Source organism: Pteropus alecto, unplaced genomic scaffold, assembly GCF_000325575.1.
Source record: "Pteropus alecto unplaced genomic scaffold, ASM32557v1 scaffold25, whole genome shotgun sequence".
Taxonomy (NCBI): domain Eukaryota; kingdom Metazoa; phylum Chordata; class Mammalia; order Chiroptera; family Pteropodidae; genus Pteropus; species Pteropus alecto.
The window spans coordinates 6,039,486-6,062,165 of NW_006441955.1; the positions used below are offsets into that span (position 1 = coordinate 6,039,486).

A 22,680-nucleotide genomic window follows, 5' to 3' on the forward strand; every position below is an offset into this window, starting at 1 on the left:
ACTGATAATGAGGACAACTAGATTTGAGAGCTTAAAAAATTATGAGGACTAATATTAATTTTCCATATAGGAGAAGGGGCCTGTTACTTATGGAAGCACATAGTACCATGCCCTGTGGAAGTTTCTCTTATATAAATTACTGCAGGTGACAGGACATATTTATATTCAGTACAAACAACAACCCTATGTAGAGAGTAGTATTATCTCCTGTGAGGACACAGATGAGGAAAATGAGACCCAAATAGGTTATTGACTCGTGCAAGGTCTCAGCCAGCAAGTAGCATTTTCAGGTTTTAGCACTAGGTTTACTAGACCTTAAATACCATGATCTTTGATCTTTCCATTGTGCCACCCTACCTCATCCACAACTGAACTGGAACATTCTCTGTAACCTGACCTCTCCTCTTCCATCCAGAATGCTTTTGTGGCTGACCACTCCCACCCAGCCCCATCCATATCTGCAAGGCTTACCTCAATTGGCCCCTTCTCCATACAGCCTGCTTCCCCTCCTAACCAAACACCAAACACCAAACACACAAAGCCCCTCTCAGAGCACTTATTTTCTGCCTTATTATATACCTATTTGTGTATTATTGTATTCCCAATAATAAACTGCAGAACTCTTGAAGACACAGACTTTAATGTATATGAGAATAAGCAGTAGTGTATGGATTTGAACACACGCACGAAATTTTTTAAACAGGTCAAAAGTTCGTAAATAAGGCTACAAATGTATATATGGAGTAAGGAATGGGATAGTTGATTATTCATATTTTTATTAAAACTTTTTATTATAAAATAAATATCGTTTTCCAGTATGCACTAAGATTATGTAATTTATATGCTTCTTTTCAATCATATGTTAAAATTATCTATACCTATATGAAGAAAGCATTCTGAAAAAAAGCATGGAATTGTATTCATGAATCACTTTGAAATGAATCTTTCAATTACAAAAGATCAATCTTAAGACATTTGATAGACATCTTGCATAATCTTTTCAAGACTTTTTATCTCTTTTTGAAAACTATACTTACCTTATTAAATGACAAATTCAAAGACTCATGCAATGTTACAGTGAGAAGGGAACTTAAAAATCACTCAGTCCAATTCTTTTATTTTGCAGGTGAGATAGAGGTTTAGTGATGTAATCTTAGCTCAAAATCACATAGCTAAATAGTGCCAGAGATAAGACTAGAACTCATTTCTTCCAAAGTCAAACTCCAAACGCTGAAGAGACTACTGGCAGCCTAACTTAACATTCACTCAGAGTCTCAGTAATAGTACCCCAGTTTTATTTGGGGGTCACACATAACCTCTAAAAGACATTTTCCAGCCTCCCTTGCAGCCAGATGTGGCCATGTGACTACACTTCAGCCAATGAGATGCAAGGGTAAGTATGAGGCCTTTTAGGAAGTCTCCACAAAAGGGAAGGTGTATACCATTCTCCCTTTTCTTGTCCCTTCCCATTTCCTGGAATGCAGATATAATAGCTCTAGTTCCAGCAGTCATATGGGACCATGAGGATGAGGGCTATACCTTGGGGCTAGCTAAGTACAGAGTTAGAATGAGCCTGAATTCCTGATAACCTTCCTAAAAATTGGCGGGAGAATGGTTATGGGGTATGAAAGAAAACAAATCATTAATATGGACTCCAAGATTTTGGTCTGAGCAGCTGGTAGAATGAAATTGCCATTTACTGAGTTGGGAAAGGAATGGGTTTCCTTGGGGGGCAGGTAAGATGAGTTTGGCTGCATATAACTGAAAAACTCAAAGTAATGGGGGCTTAAATAACATAGAAACTTATTTATTTTTCACATAGAAGAAGATCCAGAAGTAGGCTCTCGTCAACTCTGTCTTCATCACGGACCCAGACCTGTTCCTCATCACTTCCACTGCCATCTCTCAGGTCCCAGCCACTATCCCCTTTCACTTAGTTTACAGCAATAGCCTCCTCACTAGCCTCCCTGCTTTCATTCCTACCTGCCCCCACCTCTCCCCAGTCTGTTTTCCACACAACAGCCAAATGTACTTTTTTAAAACATAAGTGGGCCCATGTTACTCCTTTACTCAAAACTTTCCAAGTCTGCTTCTGACTCAGAGTAAGGGCAAAGTCCCTATTGTAGCCAACCAGGCCTGACATGACCTGGTCCCCATCCTATGTCTCTGACCCCACCCACCACTCTTCCCCTCACCCTCTGTGCCCAGCACTCTGCCCTCTTGGCTATCCCTTGAACTTACCAGGCATGCTGTTGGCCTCAGCATCCTTCTGCTTTTTGGAACTCTCCCCCCAGATATCCACTTACGCTCTCTCTTACCTCATTCAGGCATCTGGCCAAATATCACTTTATCAGGAAGGCCTTCTCTGACCACATATCTAAAATAGAATCCCATCCTACTTTCTACTTGTTCTTCAGAGTATTCACCACCACATGATGTTTGTTTATATTCATTGTCTATCTCCCCCTACTAGAGCCTTTGTTTTGTTACTCTGAGCTACTTGCTATCCCCATGAAAGCTTGTTAAATATTTGCTGACAACAAAAATAAGTCAGCTCCATCTTATTAGTTAATTAAGAAGATCTAAAAGGGTAATGTGGTTTTCTGTTCTAATAATAATTATAGTTAATAGCAACCACAAAACATTAAAAATTTCGAAATAAGAATAATAGACAGCAGTACACCAGGCCAATTTGTAAGACTGACTTCAGAACCAAATGTCCTTTTATAGCAGCCCAAAAGATACAAAGCCTTTTCTTACTGTTCTCACATGACCCCTTCAGTGAGAACATGGGGGTCAAATTGACCACTCATTATCTGGTGATGAACACAGCTGTCCTCTAATAACTCTCCAGCTTTATGGAAAATACTAGTGATTTATTCATGTTTTCAAACATGAATAAATAAAAGCCCACTAAAACAGATTATCTTTTCATTCACAGTCTATTTCTTTTCAAAGTTAAAAAGTTTTCCGTTGGACTTGTAAAATGAAATAAGAATCTTTTTAGTAAACTTTACTCACTAAATGGTTGATTGAGTGAGACATTTTTGGAGACAATGTATTACTAATATTTGTTTTCATGTGGAGAAGAAGCAAAGCCTGACAGGTCATCACAGTTCTTATTTTCAAAGGAGACTAAGAAATAAAGTCTAGCTCCTTCAAGAAAATAGAATGAAATTTGCAAAGAGAAAACAGCAAGTTATTTCTAAAGTTTTGCTTCAAAAATACATACTCCCTTCACACATTCTCGGTGATTGTTGCTTCGAGCTGTTAACATATTTCTTCTTGGGAAAAAAGTGCAGCTTCCAAGCAAATTAAGAGCTTGGCTCTGAAGACAGATCTCCCTGCATCTGAATCCCATCTCTACTTTGCCGTGTGTTCTTGGGCAAATCATCTCACTTTTCCTGCCTCAGTCTCTTTTTCTGGAAAACTGAGATAAATTTCACAACGACCCTAGCAGGCAAATGGCTATTAAAGATAATGTGTGTAGAGTGCAGAGCACAGGATCCAGCACCTAGTAGATGCTCAATAAATGGTAGCTGTTATTAGTCCTATAAGCAATGATCTGCAGAAGCCCACTCAAGCCACCAGCACTTTTAAACGCAATATACAAAAACAATTGATTTTTAAAGAACGTTTGAAAATACTGAAAGTGTGAATAAAAAATCTCCCATCAGTATTATGAATAAAACCTCCCCCAAATAAAAGAGAAGTGGTATGGACTGTGTGGATAATTTTCCCTCTAACAACTTTGAAATAGTGACCTCTGCTGGCCTGTGGAAAACACGAGCTTTCCCACCAAAGCTTTCATGATTGAGCAAGGGTTGAGTCAGCCAGTCTTGGTCCCTGTCCCTGGAACAAAAACCAGGTGTTGCATTACAAGGGACAGAAATCGTCACGAGGGTTACCACGATGTAATTGGGATGTTAACAAAATTAAAGGCCAGCCTTTCCATTTGCTCATCCGCCCAGAAGATTCTTTTTTTCAAACCCCATGGTCTCCTATTTTTAAAATGTCATAATTGCATGCAAATGTTACAGCCGAAAAACAACACAAGGGGCATTAAAAATCAATCTTCCATGTAAGCCTCAGATTTTCCAGCATGAAGATCCAAAAGCAGAAGTGGTGACAAATGTGTAGAAAACAGAGTGAAAAAGTCAGAATGCATCATTAAGAATATTACAACAAAAAGAGGGAAAAAATCTTTGGGAACACATGTCCGATTCAGCTGGGGTAAACAGCCAACTACAAAGAAGGCTTTAAAAAATCCTGCAAACCTCTTACAGATATGACCCAGAAATCCAATTAGGAAGCAGTACGACCCCTTTCTTCAGGCAGAAATACGCTTGATGGAAAAGGCAGCTCAACAGTCTATTGGCTAGGGTATATAGACATGAAACATGTTCCCACCTTTTAAAGGTGTGAAATAAAACAGAGGTTGCAAAACGGCAGCCATAGGGCTGTGTAGTTTGGTTTGGCACTCGCTGTATTTTTATTTTTTTTAATTAATTAGTTTCCAACACTTTAAAAATGGAGATTTCATATCAAAATCTGAATTTCTGCCTTCTTATAAACAAATTGGAGATCTAGACATAGCAGGCAAGCATTCTCCCACTGCGACAATCAACTAGGGTCCGGCAGCTGCAGCAGTTGTCCCCTTAGAAGCAGCACGTGCCCTCCAGTTTGCCATGTTCTCCATTTCCCATATAGCAGGCTCACTCATCATATCACCTGCCTGGCTTCTGTAAACACTTGAGTTTGAGACCCTGAGTTTCTAACAATCCTAAGGCACTGAACTGTATTCAGTTCAAACAACTATCAACCGTGTGCAAGATACTTTAATAGGCACTGGGGATATAAAGAATAAAACATGATCCCTGAACCCAAAGAACTCATGGATCACTTTTTCCAGTGAGAGCAAGTAAACTGGTAATTAAAATACATTACGACATGTGCATCGAAAAGTTATAGAAGTGGTAAAGACTAAAGTGATTAAATTCACTTTCTAGCTTTTTGAGATGGTACCCAGTTCACCGATGTTCAGCCTTTATTTTTTTCTAATATGTATATATGCATTTAAGGGTATAAATTTCCCTCTAAGCTCAGGATTAGCCATACCTCACGAGCTTCCACATGTATTTTTATTATCACTCCTTTAAAATCATTTTTCTAATTCCTACCTGTGTGATTTTTTCTTTGACCTGTGGGCAGTTTTAAAACATATTTAATTTCCGAACTTACAGAATGTTCTAATTATCATTTAAAATTGATCTTTACCTTAATTGACTTACAAACATACTCTAAATGATCTTAATGCTTTGAAATTTGTTGAGACTTGCTTTATGGACCAACATATGGCCAGATTTGTAAATGTTCAACATGAGCTTGAAGAGAACGCATGTTCTTCAGTTGTTAGGTGCAATGTTCCATATATGTCCATTTAGATCATGTTTGCTGATTACGTCATTCAAATACTCTTCATCCTTACCGATTTCTAAAATCTACTTGTTCTATCAGTTATTGAGTAAGGTATAAAAAATATCTTATTATAATTGTGGACCTGTCTGTTTCTCCTTCTAAGGGGTTCTGCCCATTTTTGCTTTTATGTATTTTATTAAGGTATAACATTCAGAAAGTACAAACATCTTACATATACAGTTCAATGCATTTTTATAAGTATATACCCACATAATTCAAATCAAGACATAGACCATTTCCAGCACCCCAGGTTTCCTCATGCCCTTCTAAGTCAATAATAGGTTACTCCTCTCTCCATTATCATTATTCTGACTGAGGGTGATAACATTGTTTTACCTGTTCCTTGTTCCTGAAATGCATATAAATGCAATCGTACAGTGTATATATTCCTTTGTGTCTGGCTTTTGTTTAATATTATGTCTATGAGCTTCATTCATATTGTTTCACATAGCGGTAGTTCATTCTTTTGATAGCTACTTAAAATTATATTGTAAATGTTTGGCACAATATATTTATCCATCTGTCGATAAACATTTGAATTATCTCCAATTTGAGAGCTATTATGGAAAATCTTGCTATAAGCATACTTGTAAACATGACTTTCAGTGGGCATATGCACTCATTCCTCTTGGGCATATACCAGCTAGTGGAATTTAATAGATTCTAAGATAGGCTTGTTTAGCTTCAGTAGATATTGCCCATTTGTTCACTCCTTCTGGGGATTACATGAGAGTTTTAGTTGCTCTACATCCTCATCAACACCTGTCATTGTCAGTCTTTATTTTTAGCCCTTCTGATAGGTGTGTAGTGGTATCTTCGTATAAATTTGCATTTCCCTAGTAACTAATAGTGCTGAACACCTGCCTTCTCTCATAAGCCATTTGAATACTCTCCTTTTTGAAGCGCCTGTTCATCTTTTGCCCATACCATTTTAACATACTTTGAGGCTATGCTACTAGGTGCATTAACATTTAGAACTTTATTTTTCTCTTTTACTATTTTGAAGTGCCCCTCTTTATCCCTAGTAAGGCTTTTACCTTAAATGATACTTTGTCAAAAAATTAATACAACTATTCCAGCTTTTTAGTGTTTGCCTATCTTTCCTATCCTTTTATTTTCAATATATCTATCCTTGTTTTAGATGTGGCTCGTTAACAGCAGTTGGATTTTTAGTTTTTTGCTTTTTGATCAGAACATTTAGTCCATTTATATTTAATGTAATTACTGGATATACTTGGGTTTAAATCTACATCTTACTATGAGCATTTTCTTTATCCTGCCTATTACAGATTTAGTTTTCCTTCCTTACTTTTAGATTCTTGTTATTCCATTCTTTCTGTCTCAGCTTGAAACTTTTACTATCTTCTTAGTTATCCTTAAGTTATACGCATCTTTATTATATCAAAATCTACTGCTGACACTTTAACTCTCTTCCCAATGTTAAGACCTTAGGATATTTTAACTCCCAAATACTGACTTATATATGTTATTGTGTTGTGTACTTTAATTCTCCATATATTTAAAACCTCATCAGACATTGTTTCATAAGTCTATTTACCTTTTTTGTTAATTTCTTCCTGTTTCTCTGTCCTTCTTCTCTCTGAACAAACTATCTTTATAAATTAAGTTCTTTTTAATGTGACCTGTTGATGAAATTTCTCTTTTGTTTGCCTGAAAATGTTTATTTGTTATTTTTGTAGGTTAATGCTGGGTATGGAATTCTAGGCTAGAAAATTTCTTTCTGCACTTTAAAATTTCCATTCCACTGCCTTCGATTGTTCTTGTTGAGAAGTTAGCTTTTTAGTTGTTGCTCATTTAAAAATGGTCTTTCTTCTCTCTACTTTGAAGACACTGTCTTTGGTTTTTAGCACTTTTACTATGCTGTACCTTAATGCGCATTTTTATTTATGTTTAGGGTTCACAGAGATTTTCCAACCTGCCGCTCGCTTGATGTCTCATTGACTCTATAAAGTTATTTGCTTTTAAATCTTCAAAATTGCTTCTGTTCCATTAAATCTCTACCTCCTTCCAGGAGTCCAATTAATTACACTCATAAACTTTCTCATTGTATCATCTGTGTCTTAACCTGTTTCAGTATTTCGATATTTTTGACTTTCCATGCTTTATTCTGCATAATTTCTTCTGCCCTATCTTCCAAGTCATTTTTCTTAAGCTATGTCTAATCTGCAGAAACTTATCTGCACTGACTTAATTTTAGTTATTCTATTTTTCTGTCCTAGAATTTCTTTTCAATTTTATATATATACATATGTAGTTTATGTGTGTGGTTTCTACTACACATATATGTAATTTCTACTTCTCTAATGAAAATTTCAATTTTAAATCTTATTGAACATAGTAATCACAATTATTGTAAAATCTGATAACTCTAATATCTGCAATCCATATGGGTCTCTTGTCTGTTGCTTTTGTTGCTCTCATTCATGTTGTCTTGTTTCTTCCCATGCCTGGTTATTTTTGTGTACAGATATTGCATTTGAAAACTTGTAGAAATAATTGAGGCCCAGGGTGCTGTTTTCCTCTGGAGAGGATATGATACCTTCTCCCAGGATCTAGAAACACTGGCAAACAGAGATTACCACAATTGAATGAGAAGTCTTAACTGAACCACAATTCATGGAATCTACTTCCTCGTCACCCTTCCTACTAAAGTGTAGCCCTTCCTGCTAAGCTCCAGCTCAAAACTAGGGGGTTTGCCAGCCCCTCTTTGCAGACCCTGAACCCCAAATGTTGTCCCCTGTCTTAGGAGGCTCTTGAAATTGCCCCTACCCTCCACTCTATCCTAATCAACAAAGGTAAGCTCTCAGAAGCCACAATGGCACTGCATGACCTTGTTCCTGAAGCCTAATTAGACCCTTGGACACTGATCCATTTGGACTAATTTCTTTCAGTCAAGAATTCGGTTGGCATGCAGGAACAGTTGGTCAGTCTTTAGTGTATGTAAACTCAGGAGCTAGAGGGCAGATGGAAATAGTAGAAAGCCAGCAGGCAGGGAAAGAAAAGAAAGAATTTATGCACAAAGAATCATTTAGAAATCCTGAGAGCTTTCTAGATTCTTCAGGGGACCCAGAGCAGGTCTATACTTGTGCTAACCAAGGCTTTCCCGTGCCCTTTAGGTTCAACTCCCATTTTTTATGCTTAAGCTAAACTGAGGTGGAGATTGTGTCCTTGCAACTAAGGGCCATAATATAATTAGGGAGGGACTATTGTTTGATATTTTTTCAAGACTGTAGACTGTTACTAATAAAGTGAGAGATAAAAAGGGTATCTTCAAAAAAACTATCAAAGTAAAGATCTGTGATTTAGAGGTCACCTTCCAGTGTTTCTCTGCCAGAGGCAGAGAATTACTTTAGCACCAGGATCACTTGTAGGACACACTCAACGGTATCTGGTAATATATGTGTGTGCAGGGAGAACATGAGCATTTGAGGGCATGGTAGAGCCACATAGCTCCTGCCAAGTAATGCAAGTGACAAAGTGGGCTCGCACCAGGACACCTAAGGAGATGCATTTAGTGCAGACTAGGAACAGAATAGATGCTCAATCAAAACAAGACAGCAATAGCAAGACACATCAATTTTGCAAATAAGTAAGAAAAAGGGTCTGTGAAAACAAGGGTTGTTTCCACTTACTTCTCACACACAAGTGGTAAGCTCTCTGAGGGCGAGGTCTGTGACTCTGTACCATCAGTGCCTGTCACAGAGCTTGGTAGTGAGTGAATGCTGAGTAAATGGAAGAATTAACAGTATTCTACAAAAGCAAGTCTACATACCTTGTCTTAAAACTCCTGAGGCCAGATGTTTCAGAATAAAGAATTTTTCAAAAAGGTAATAGTGATGCATATTATATACCACTCCCATGGGGTCTGCGACAGCACCTCATAATCAAACATCCTACAACAAATATAAGCATAGTTATACTACATGGAATAAATTAAGTCTGCAAACAGCCTCCTATCAAGTCAGTTAAGGTCAGGTTTAGCTGCCAAGTAAATTTTGTCACCAAACTTACAAAGAAAAAAAAACAAACGCTCTGGATCTCAGAATTATAAATAAAGGTCTGCTAATTTTCACTTACTTTTTGGGAAACTACTACTGTTAGTAGAGCTCATAGTCTACATGGACTTCATTGATGGAAAAGTCAGAAATATTAAAATGTAGACAGGTTAAGATACAGATGATATACTGAGAAAGTATAACTGGAATCCTGGAAGGACGGGGGCAGATGTGTAATCTTAAGTTACAATTCAATATGATGAGGTCCAAAAAAGAAGAAATGACAACATTGAAAAAAACACATTGAAATCTCTGGGAGTATGTGGGATGGCTAAGCTCATCATGAAAAATGAGACGTTTGCCAAGACAGAAAATCGGGCAAAGGGAACAACATAGGCACAAGCACATAACAGTGTGAAAGAACTCAGGTCGTAGCAACTGCTACAATTCAAGACAAGCATATGAACGTCTCAGTATTTCTCAGCCTTACCTATGGGATCTAACCATATTCTTCCAGCTTTCCAATAAATCTGATGGAAGAAATCTACCTTATAGCAAATTATAGTTCATATGCTTCACTTATCTGAGAACACCACATATGAGAAAATCCAGTAGAGCAGTGATTCTCAGTGTGGTCTTCTAACTAGCCGCATCACCTGAACACTTGTTAGAAAAACAAGTTCTTGGGCCCCACCCCAGACTTAATCAGAAACTCTGAAGGTGGGACCCCAGTAATGTGTTTTAACAAGCATTCCAAGTGATTTGATGCATGCTAAGTTTGATAACTCCTGATCTATAACAAACTCTTCTCACAGTGTGATTTTCAGACCACTGCTGAGAACTCATTATAAACTACAGCTCTTGGGAATCAGTCCAGACCTCCTGAAGCAGAACCTGCAGTGCAGTGGAGTCCAGACCCTGAACCTCCTTCTACTATGCACTCCTGTGACTCCAATGTTTCTGATTCCAAGTTTCAAATGCCACTGCATTAGATTATAAACTCCTTGAGGGCAAGGACTGTCTTGTTCATAGTTCAATTTGTTTCTAATTGCAGGGTCATTATAGAGATTCAGTGAATGTTTATGACTAGCTAGCTCTGCATCGCCATGGCAACTGCCAAGGCTGCTTAGGACCACGACAGAGAACTACAGAGGTTATGTGCTTGTCTATTCCACTTCTTACTCCTTGAAACAATAGATTTTACTTATTTAAAAATGGTAGTCTGTAGGTTGCTAAGAATAGCTGGATTGTTAACTGATAAAGCTATTTTTGTTATAAGCTATTCGATTTTAAAGAAAGATGACTCGATTAAGAGAGCAAAAGAGGGAGTTGAGGGCCTTAGTCTAAGGACCTCAACTACACTGAGATGTAGTTCATACTAATTTAAGTAAAGTTGACAGACATAACTGTTAGCCTGAGGGAATATGATTCATTTAGAAATGCTATTCTGGCAAGAAAGGAAACTTCTTTTAAAAGATGGCTTTCAGTACTTGCCTCCTTTGTTTAGTTTTGGAAGAAAGGCAGCCAGTACAATGAAGAGACTTTGAAAATTCAGGCTCCTAAACAGTGATCACCCACCAAATTTGTCTAGTTAAGAGCAAAATCTGATTTCTCAAGAAGTTAAACTTTTTCAGGTTTTATAAGCACCAAAGTGGAGATGGAATTGAAATGGCTAAGGAAACACACACACACACACACACACACACACACACACACACACACAACCAGAAATTAAATTACTGACATTGTAGATATACATATTTTAATAGTCCCATTTTTTTCAAAAATGTCAATTTATTTTTATACCCAATTCAGTGTCAGTGATATACAAAAGGATATAAACAGATTACCATATTTACAGGAAGACATAAAAAACAATTACTAAGAAACAAATCTGGCAAAGTAACAAATCGTTGCTTATCCATGTCCACTCAACTGTACAAGGTTTATTCTAGGACAGTTTCCCAGTTCTCCGTGAAAGAAGTTACATGGATTTATACCTTCCATGAGGGTCAAGCAAACATTACAAGAGCAGATAGAATTATGTTTTACACTGACAGAAAAAAAAGCTTTTAAAGAACACTAATTTTCAGGCCAATGTTAGAGCATCAGCGAACTCATAGGCAAAATGTGACTTCATCAGAGCAAATGTTTCTCTCCCGTTGGCTTTCCTAAGATCCTCCTCCTCAAACTAGGGAGAAGGAGCTCTTTTCAATAACAGGTGACTGAGCCACACCCTACCCAACAGACAGTGTGGAGATTATCTATACACAATGAAGAAAAGGAACTGACACCCTTACCGACTAAATACAATCCTGATTTGGGACCACAGTTTCCAAATCCCACAAGGCAGACTTTATATGACCCATATTTTGTACAAAGCGCATTCTCTGGAGAGAAAATAGGGATAAATACTTCTAAAATTTTCACATTGCTCATCGAATGTACCTTTGACCACAGTATTTGGGAAATAGCAAAAACCTAAACTTAGCTGCACATTTTACCGAAGTCAAAGTTTAACGGAATCATCCCATCATCAGTCTCAAAAATCCAGTAGGTTAAATACCACAATCTTTAATGGAAGCAGAAAGACTTATTTTCTCCCAAAATGCCTCAGCCAGGGGCAGCACAGAGAATGGAATATAAAAAGCTCAGTGGCTTTAAAACATGGAACTCAATAGTTCTCAAGTCAACTTAGCCACCACTTTCTGGTCATCTAAGTAACTAGTTCATTTAAAATTCAAAAATAGATCAACTCCGCTTCAGGAAGGAAAAAAAAAAAAAAGGAGGAAAAAAAAAAAATGGCAATAGCCTAAATCTTCCAAACTCCTGAGGACTGGAGAACTGGCTCAAAGACACTTTAAAGGTCAACAGGATTCATTTATAATTTGGCATGTGCTGCCTGAAAAGGCTACAAATAAAAAGAATAAAGACATAACACATCAAGTAATCAGACAAATTGTAGACATACATACCACATTAAAGAGTCATATATAATAGTGTGCTGACTAAAGAAAAAATTGGGGGACACTTAGAGGGGAAAAATAGGAAAAAAATTACAAGGGAGCATTTCGGTCCAAAGCTAGTCCAGTGAATATCTATCAGTAGGATTTCTAATCTTTCATCTCCAAAGAATTTGAGCGAATAAATTATAAAATTACCTCGCTCACTTTTGTAACATCCAACATGCTCCCAAGTAATCCCGCTGACGTCTTGGTCTCACTTGCAATTTGGTGACTAAGTTGTTTCTGGCTGTAAAGATTTTCCTAATATATTTTAATTAGCCAGTTAACACGGCAAAGACTGCTCCCTCTGTGAGGCCAAAAAAGCTTCACAAAATAATTTGATCTAATGAAGATGAAGGATGGGAAAAAAGGGAAAGCTTCCTGGGTTTTCTTGCAAAATTTTTTCTCTTTCTTGAAAAACTCTGCAATCACTTAAAGTTTTATTCCAGAAAAAGAAAGCAAAACTAGTTGGGAAAATACCCATACACTTATTGTTTACTAACATGATACAAAATAAATTCATAGATGTCGGTCGATTGCCTTTCAAAAACCAAATGTGAATGTTTAATCTTGTAACTTAAGAACTGAATTTTTCCACATTCCTTTATATAGAGTTAGCATCTGTAAATTGAGACCTTTTTTGGACAATCATGCAAATTTAATTTGTCCCTGGAAACAAAAACACAACCTAACAGATTAACAAAATATGTCTTTCAGACAATATTTTTTCTGTGAACTTTTCTCCAGTGTTACCATTTTTATCCTTTAGTAAATAGAAACTACTCTAAAAAGTTTATGTATTTCAAGTTTAGAGAGCTAAACTCTCAGATTGACTAAGAAGACTAGATCAAGTCAGCCTATTTTTGCCTTCTGAACTGGCTCCACTCCTCCTAAAGGTAAATTCTAAAAATTTTCTTGTTATTATGATTAAGCTATATAAGTTAGAGACATTTCTACTACCATAGATGCTTCTGCAAAATTGAATAAAGATTTTATTATACCACACACAAAAAAAGCAACTGGGACAGAAAAGGCCGTTTTCAGTTATTCTGCTGAGAATTTCTTTCCATGATTTCTCCCATTAAAGTATAGCTTTCAAAGCAACCACTACGACAAAGGAAGCATCTAATTAGTCCATTTTCTTCTGATCCAAGAATGCTGAACATTTACTGTCCCATCTGTAGTTGTATCAGCAGTGTAATGAACACAGTTTATATTACTTAACTATTCTTTGAACTCCAAGAACTGTTGAAGTCTTTTCTGATGTTCTGCAGATGCTTGCACAGCACTAAATGAAACATAAATTCAAAGCATAAGCTTTATTTTACATTAAGCATATTAAGTGAACCACAGAGCACAGAGTCAATATTTTTCAAAACAATTAAAAATGAGTAGAAATCTTCACTTATTTAGTACTTCTGAAAAAGTTGGATGAAAACCCTCCTTAATCTAATGAAGAAGAGGGCCTGCATTCAGAAACGGCATGCTTTCACCTTCTAAAAGACCAAAGCAAATTAAGACTGACAAGTGAAGGCATCGATTTTAACCTGCTCTGCTGTGGAACCTGCTGTGCAGAGTTCCAGGCTTTGCAGTAGATTTTCTGGGTTTTATTATTTTATTTAAACCAGATTCCAACATTATCTTTGAGTTGTGGAGTATTTGAATTGCCTTTAATATAAAATCCTTTAAACTAAAATGTTTGGTTAAACATAATAGACTCCACTAATCGTTTTCAAAAGTAACAGCTTGGTGGTTTAGATTTACTTTTCCCTTTGAAAATAAATTATGTCTTGGAGGGGGAAATTGAGTTCTCTCCCCACTCTCACCCCCACAAAAAAACATTACCTTGACAAAATCAGGGCAAATATATAATGAAACTCGTATAAAACTTCCTTTTAAACTTCTGGGCAAAAAATGAATACAATGAAAAATTTTAATCTTCTAGTTGTTGAATAGTAATATATTATCATTGAATGATAAAAATCCAGGAACTGAATGTCACCGCTTTTTAAAATGTCAAAGAGTCTTATTATAATAATTTTGCTACAAATCATTCTAAAAGTCCTTGTACGTACACATCTCTGCTTTCTTAAACCATATAGCTGCCTCTAATTGAACCATTTCAAGTATTTTACTGTGTAGATTCAATCTCCTCTAGGTGTTAGTGAGGCTGTCATCTCTAACTAAATGGCTCTGAGCTCTCTCAAACACCAAGTCTACAGCTTTTCTTGTGATTCTTGCCTCTGCTAGCAGGTACTGCACTATACCTTACTACTGTTAGTACTCCTGACTCTAACAGCTGTCTTTTCCCCTCAAATTTTAATGTTATAGGCTGGAAAACCAGTAAATCAAATTTGCCTAAATTAAGAGTAAATATATAATACTGTATGTCAATTGTAATTGAAAAATAAATTAAAAAAAAACAAAGAGTAAATAGGTATTAAATGAGTGTCTCCAACGAGTAATTAGCCTGTGTTAATTTTCACACTTCAAGAGTTTTTTTATACCTGGTTCTCATAGGTGGCGTTTTGGATAATGAATAAATTAGGTATTATACAGTAATAATAGTTGTTGTCCCAATAATACAAAATGTACCAGGTGGGCTTTATATATGTATTTTATCTCTAAGGACAGCAAATGGAACAAAGTGGGATAAATAACATACCCTTTTTTGTGGGAGGGTTAAACAGTAGCAGAAAGGTTCAAAGTTTAAGAGACACAACACAGCCTGCTAGTTAGGAATGTAGACAGTAAGGAGTAAGAAAGATCTGATCTGAATTCTGGTTTGGCAACTGACTACTTGCATAATCTTGGGCAAGTTGCTTAAATCATTAGGTAACTTACCTATAACCACAGATAATCAATAATGTAACCAAACATATCCAAATGTTTTAACTCCAAATCAAGTATATTTTTCCACCATACCATTCTGTCCTATATTTGTACAAAAAAGTATCTACTGACCTCATCAATTTTAGTGCATATATAAAATATGGCTCTTCTCAGAGAAACAAAGGCAGAGTTTCATTCTTATAATTTTTTATCAGTCATCTATCTCCTTTTCTTATCTAAGAAATCTCTATTTTCCCCATTTTTGTTCTATAATCAATATACATCATGTATCTATTTCATTCTCTAAATTCACCGAGTGTTTTCTGAGAGTATCCTGCATAGCAGTTTATAGCTCAGAGGCAGTCTGGTTGTATACAGGGAAAGAAGTGGAATTTTAAAAGCAAGAAAGACCTGATTTTGGGTTCATGTTCTAACACTCACTGGATTGTGCTATTAAGCAAGTTTTTAACCTCTTTGGGCCTCGGTTTCCATATCTGTACAATTATGATAATCTCTACACCTCACAGACTCTTTGAGAAGAGCATATGAAAAAAACATAAACATATAAAGTGCTGAGTGTATTGTCTGGAACAGCACTGTCCAAGAGAACTTTCTGCAGTGATGAAAATGTTTTGTATCTAAGCTGTCCAATACAGTAACCACTAGCCATATGTAGTTATTGAGGACTTGAAATGAGGCCAGTGTGGATGACTAACTTGATTTTTAATTTAACTTTAATTAATTTAAACAGCCATACTTGGTTATCACATTGGAGAGTACAGATGTAGAAGGCACTTGATAATAGATTTTATTTTTAAGCAAGTGAATAAGCCTCTAAAGGATAGCACTCACTTTGGCAGCATATATATTAAATCTCTTAAAGACAGAGGGCTATCTACAGCTCTTTTGTATCCCTACGCAGAACCAAAGTGTGCCATAAAACTTGCCACTGCTGCTGCCTACTATTATGGAAGTAAAAGAAAATATACTACTGTGTCTAAAAGCAGGTATATGAGGAAGTTCTAAATTATTTATTGATTACATACAGAAAGAGCAGAGCAATCTCCCATGTCTTCTAAAGTTCATTTAAAATTATGGTAAACTCAGTTTAGTTAATAAACTAGTATCTCTTATCCTGACTAGCTAGGTTATTTCATGAGAAGAAAGCAGTAAACATCTATGAAACTAAATATAAACAGGTTTGGCATTTGTGGTTTTCTTTCTGGCTCCATGTCTGAAGGTGTTGTGATCTGTCACTGTTTTTCTAGCATGATTCACAAAGCACCAAGGACTCATTTATGGAATACTCGGCTCACCTCGAGTCTTAGTTTTCTGACCTAGATGTAATAACAGAAATTTTTTGCCCTTTTTTTTCCCTTAAGGATGTTTTGGTGATTTAAAGAAACAGTATTACATTTGATGCTTTTATAACTTTCTATCCTCTATTTTTCTTCATTTGAAAGAAGGCCCCAAAGCTTATATGACAGGCCAAATTTTAAAATATAAATATTAAGTCTAAATTTAAGCTGTTCATTCTCAGTAGGAATCATGAATGTCGCAAAAGAACATACCTATTTCTCAGGGGAACTCCTGAAAGTGAATTATCATCAGAGACCAAAACAGGTAAACTTACTTCAGATGTTCACCAAATGTAGTAGTTATTCGATAGATGGCAGTTTTTAGTGAGGCTCTAAATGCAAATCTTAATGTTTTATAAGAAGTGTCCACAAGGCTTCCCGAAATCCGAGGTGATTTACTGGAAGCATGAGGAAGCTTGAAGTACTTGTCAACTGCCTAGATCAAGAATGAAAAAAAATACATTAGTTCAGACTACCAAGAAAGCCAACTTAGGCCAAAGGATTAAGGAGATTTTATTTCAGATAGACAGACAGACACATACACAGACATACTACAAAATATTTATTTTGGATCACAAATGGTTTGAAAAACAATGCAGTAGAGGTTCAGCCACTTCAGAAGTTACCAGGAACAAGTCCAGACCTTCCTCTAAAAAGAAGCTATACTTCACAACGGCTTTGAAGATGCAAAGCTGGGCAGTGAAACACAGATATCCTACTCTGCTTACGATGTATAAAGGTAAGAGTACTTTTATTATAAAATAAAGCTCAGCAAAAAAAAAAAAAAAAAAAGACTAAAACTTTATATTTTATATAAATGAAAGTTATTTACTAAACTGTCTTATCTTCCTTTTCAATTCTATATGATAAAACATCTATGAACAATAATAGGCGGGGAGAGAATTAAAAAATGAAACTGATTTTACTTAGAGTTGATAGAATAAGAAAGATTTAAGTATATCTTTTAAGGCCAAAGGTAAATATCATTTTTAAATAACTATGTTAAAAGACAGAAGTGAAGATAGAGAAGTATAAGTATATTAATCTACTACAGCAAGATAATGTCTAATATGACAATAGTAAAAGCCTATTATTTATAGTAATGGATATAACCACTAAAAGAAATAAAACAAGTTAAAATGATTTCTGCCATCACATTTTTAATTTCATCATTTTTTATCTCATCTAAGTGATCCTTTTTATTTTAGCATCCTATTTTCGTTTCAAGGATATAATATTCTTATTGCTAAGGACTCTGATAAATTTTGTGGTTTTACTTTAGTTTTGTTTTTTGTTTTTTGCTTATTACACTTTCTTACAAGTTATTTTTCCCCATTTGCTTTTCTCTTTATCTTCTTGCATTAGAGACCTTCCTCAGGAATCTAATGACCCTTGGCTTATCACTGCATGGGACCTCCTAAAGAGCTGACCAAAAGCTCTGAGTACAAGGTTGAAGATTATTGACAACAGCCTTCACAAGAGGTGATCTGTGTGGACTTTTGTGCGGTGACCCCCCAACTCAGTAACTTTAAGTCTTTTCTCTTGGATTGTTTGCAGTTCCCAGAGTAGAGCTTTCCAGTAGCCTCTGTGGAGGGCCTGGTCTCCAGTACTCAAGCAACCAATTGGAGAACAGAGCTACTGAGCACATCCCTTGCTTTTACTGTGGTACCCACAACTGTGTCTGGACTCTTATACAGAGACCCAATGTTCTACTCTCTCTAGAGGATAAACTTCGACTGCTGCTGGAATGAGGGAGGAGCACCACCGGCAAAGAGGATCTATGGATCTAACTGGTTTTGAAACAGCTTTCACCTAAACTTCTTTATTTTGGTACCTGTCTCTTTATCCTTGGTTCCAGAGATACTGGTGCTTGTTCCACTAACAATTTCAGATTTGCTTTTGGGAATCTGCTAAGTCTTTTATCTCAACCATCTGCTCTCCAGCTTTGAAAATTTTGTTGCTGCTGTCTCTTCTGTTTGTAGATTTATGTCTTTTTAAAAGTCCTTTTACTGTAATTTGGTAGAGTTTAAGGAAACAAGATTCGATATGTGTTCAGTATGCCATGATAACTTCAAGTCCAATTGTGTATTCTTTCAAAAGTAACTTATAAGAGTGTTTCCCAAGAATGGGACACACTTGAGATAATTTTAGGCAGTATGAGAGGTGGTATTCAGTGACATATTTAAGCAACATTAAATAACACTGAATCACAATGGAAAAGTTACTTCCTTCTCGATTTTCTTAGAAACCTGATTAACTCTCAGTATGTCAGGAAAAATAGTCATCATCATTTACCACCTTGGTCTAATGGAATGTTTTTATAGTTTAAAGTCATTTTATAAAAATACAAGAATGACAAGATAATGTAAAATAATTTCATAGAAATTTAAATAAGAATATAAATATATTTCCATGTTCTGAAGCTATATACATCTGAAATGGGCAATGTCCTTTGAATGCAAGTAGCTGCTCATCAGCTATCATGCATCAACCTGGAACATATCCACTTCATAATATTGATTTCAAATTGAAAATATATCTCTAACAGGTTCTAGTTTATCATTATTTCTGGTTCTTTTTCTTTCATTTGTAATATCAAATTGCAATATTTAAAAAAACCTTTTGACAGCTTATAATTTTGTTGGAGAGCTCAACCATTTCCTTTGCACCATGATTGCAAAACATTTTCATTCTTAGATTTATAAAGAAAAATTCAAAAGATTAATCCAGTGATTTTTTTCATTTTGATATCATCTATGCCTTCTAATCACCTTGTATACTTTCAGCATTTATCCACTTATCAACTGTATGGTAAATTTTGGTGCACAAATTTCATAGAAGATGAAAGAATATGGTCATGTGTACTTTCAGCAAAATGAGATGATTCAGGTTCTTACTTATATTGTGGAACAAAGTCCTTCCTGTTGAATGAATGACTTACTAGGTGAGAATATCATGTGTATTTCCTTTTTCTCTTTAAAAATATAATGTTCTGTCAACAATTTCTGAGTCTGAGCAAATATATCTAGATTATCATCTGAAAAGTCAGTCTGAAATTCCTCTTCTATGATCAAGTTCACCATCACCATTAAAGACCATAACTGTGCTGTCCAACATGGTAACCACTAAGACACATGTAGCTACTGAGCACTTGAAATGTGGCTGGTCTGAATTGAGATATACTGTAAGTATAAAATATATAACAGATTTTGAAGACTTACTATAAAAAAAAAGTCTCATTAATAATTTTGTATTGCTTATATAATGATAGTATTTTAGATATACAGAGCTAAATAAAATATATTATTAAAACAAACATCACTTGTATTTTTTAAATGTAACTACCAGAAAATGTAAAGTTATATATGTGGATTGCATTATTTTTCTATTAAACAGAGGTAGTTTAGAGTATCCTTATCTGTCTCTTTGCATTCATCTTCTGATTTATCTAAATAACAATTTAACATAATGGAAATTTTCTTCCCTTTACCATTGTGGGTGAAAATTTTTAAATTCTGAATTAGCAACCATATTCAATGAAACCTTTAAAAAAAGACTATAAGGATGTGCGTCCAGACTTATATACCTTTTCTTGAAAGATGATGCAATACACTGCATGATTTCATCATTCTTCTTTTTACCACAGTTGGAAATAACTGATGATTAATAATGAAATAATTCCTAAGATGATCAAATAGTAAATTGGTTCAAAATATTGGAAATGTAAATCACTAAAATTTTAAAAGGGTCTAAAGGGTAAATTGCAAAAGCATAAGTTTTGTTGAATTGTTTTCTCTGTTCCTTGAAGGACCTCTAAGAAAGAATAAAAGTAATAAAATATCAAATTTTACAAACAGTTGGAACAGCATAAAACAGAAATGCAAAAAATAAATTAGGTCCAACAGAGCCTAATGGTTAAATCAGGGAGTAGAGTCTCAGTTTGAAGCTAATGTGTTCTTTTGTTTATTTGTTTGTTTTTTAGGCGAGGCAACCCTTGGCTGACCTCACAGATTGCAAAGACCTTGTCAGCTTACGATCCCTTATTTTTTATTTTTTACACCTACAGCACCTGGTCTTCCTAGGTGGTCTCCCATCCAAGTACTAACCAGGCCTGACCCTGCTTAGCTTCCGAGATCAGACGGGATCAGGCTTGTTCAGGGTGGTATGGCCATACTCGTGTTCTTAACAAATCTTTAATCCTAATTTCCTTTTATAATAAAGAATAATCAGACTACAGGTTCAGGGACTTCAGCAAACAACTGTATCTAGCTAGAGCTTAAAATTATTTTCTTTTCTCACTTTAATCCTCAATACTGAAGGCCAAAAAGCCCTGAAAACAAACTTTTGTAACTCTATTCGTGGCAAAAGCTGACCTGACCTGACCTCATCTGGCAGTGAAACCTTACTTGAGCTGACAGGCTATTTATAGTTTTTATTCCACTTAATATAAATATTCAGATATTTCATTGGAGATGGGTATTAACATATCCGATTAAGCGAATTCTACTTCAGATACCAATAGGAGTGTTATATAATGTATGATATGTATACCACATGTTACGTTTTAAAATCCAAAAAAACCTGAATTTCGAAATCTATTCTAGGGTTTGAGAGAAGGGACCTTAAACCTGTATTCTATTTGTAGCAAGTCAAACTAGTTTTCCTTTTACAACAGTGATATAAAGTTTCCTTTTAAATAAATTTAAATTAAAAATGAATGACTTAAAATACTAAATACTTTGGGTGGTATATAAATGACTAAAATTATAACAATAGAATGTTGAAATAAAAAGTTATAGCAAAAACTGTGAAGGTAGTTTGTGAATAACAAATCTAGGAAACACTGGTTTATAATATTTAATGATACACCTCATGGTTAGAACTGAAGTACTTAATCAGTAGAGATTAAACAAGTATCTACTGAGCACTCATTTTATGCATTACATATGCTTCATGCTCTGAAGCTTCAGATCACACAAATGGAACTCAAATATTTAGTTAAGAATTATCCCAAATAATGAGAAGAGTAAGTGGTGAGTATAATATACCACTGAACTACATACTCTTCAGGAAAAATTAAGAATTCCATAAAGGCCTTTCCTTTAGACTCAACAGAAGCCTAAAGAAGGGTTGTACTATAAAAACAGATGCTCTTTGCCCATTTATATTTATATGCAATAGTATATGCATAGAAGCCAAATAAAGAGAAAATTCCAGGTGTTCTATCCTGAATATTTACCTATCAGAGCCATTAAAAAATGTTCATTGTGCAGAGCCTTGAAAGTCCCTGGTCTGTCTCAAGGCTCTTACTTAAAACCTAGTTAAAACAAGTTTATTCCACTAAAGCCGGAGCCCCAAACAAATGCTAAGAACAGATTTTGTTGTTGGAAATGATGACTAATAGAGCAGTTTTTCAACCTCAGTACTATTGATATTTTGGACTAGATTTTTGTGAGGGCTGTTTCTGTGCATTATAGGCTGTTTAGCAGCATCCCTGGCCTCAACACAATAGATGCCAGTAGCACTTCCATAGTCATGACCATCAAAATGTCTCTAGACATTGCCAAACATCTCCTAAGGAATAAAATCACCTCTGCCTGAGAACCACTGCTATAGAATAATAATATTAGATGATGATGGCCAGATACCATATCAGATGCTAGGGATACAGAGATGAGACAAGGTCCCTGCCTCTACTCCAACTAATAGATAATAAAAGTAAATGGAAAATAAAAATACAGTGCAATAAAGTGTTGAGATGGGCGTTATGGGGCAGAACTAGACAAAAGAAGAATATGCTCTAGGCGAAGAAGGAAAGAAAAGATATCACGTATAGTGTTAGAGTTAGGTTAACAAAATAAAACATATTTGAGGGGAAAACTGAATGGTCAGTCCATGGTGGTTATTAGATCAGAGGACTCATGGGAAAAACAGGAGAGTAAGTGGCTAGAGTCAGAATGAAGAATCTCTATTAAGAGTTAGTAGGGGCAA

The 22,680-nt window shown here is 35.6% G+C and overlaps 1 protein-coding gene and 1 pseudogene across 2 annotated transcripts in view; both read right to left on the minus strand.

Moving 5' to 3' along the window:
* Positions 1-5,593: 5,593 nt before the first annotated feature.
* Positions 5,594-22,680, minus strand: part of NDC1 (NDC1 transmembrane nucleoporin) — a 52,257-nt gene continuing 35,170 nt past the window's right edge. Inside the window, exons 17-19 of one of the 2 annotated variants that reach the window (XM_025051932.1) lie at positions 16,965-17,125; positions 9,272-9,392; positions 5,594-8,060 (exon numbers count right to left, since the gene is read on the minus strand). In XM_025051932.1, the coding sequence (XP_024907700.1) occupies positions 9,302-9,392; positions 16,965-17,125 (252 nt within the window). In that variant the 3' untranslated portion in view covers positions 5,594-8,060; positions 9,272-9,301. Of the gene's footprint in view, positions 8,061-9,271; positions 9,393-11,252; positions 13,788-16,964; positions 17,126-22,680 lie in introns of those variants that run through there. The other variant, XM_006919219.2, reaches the window with a different exon arrangement.
* On the minus strand, positions 20,747-20,865 carry LOC112485791 (annotated as a pseudogene).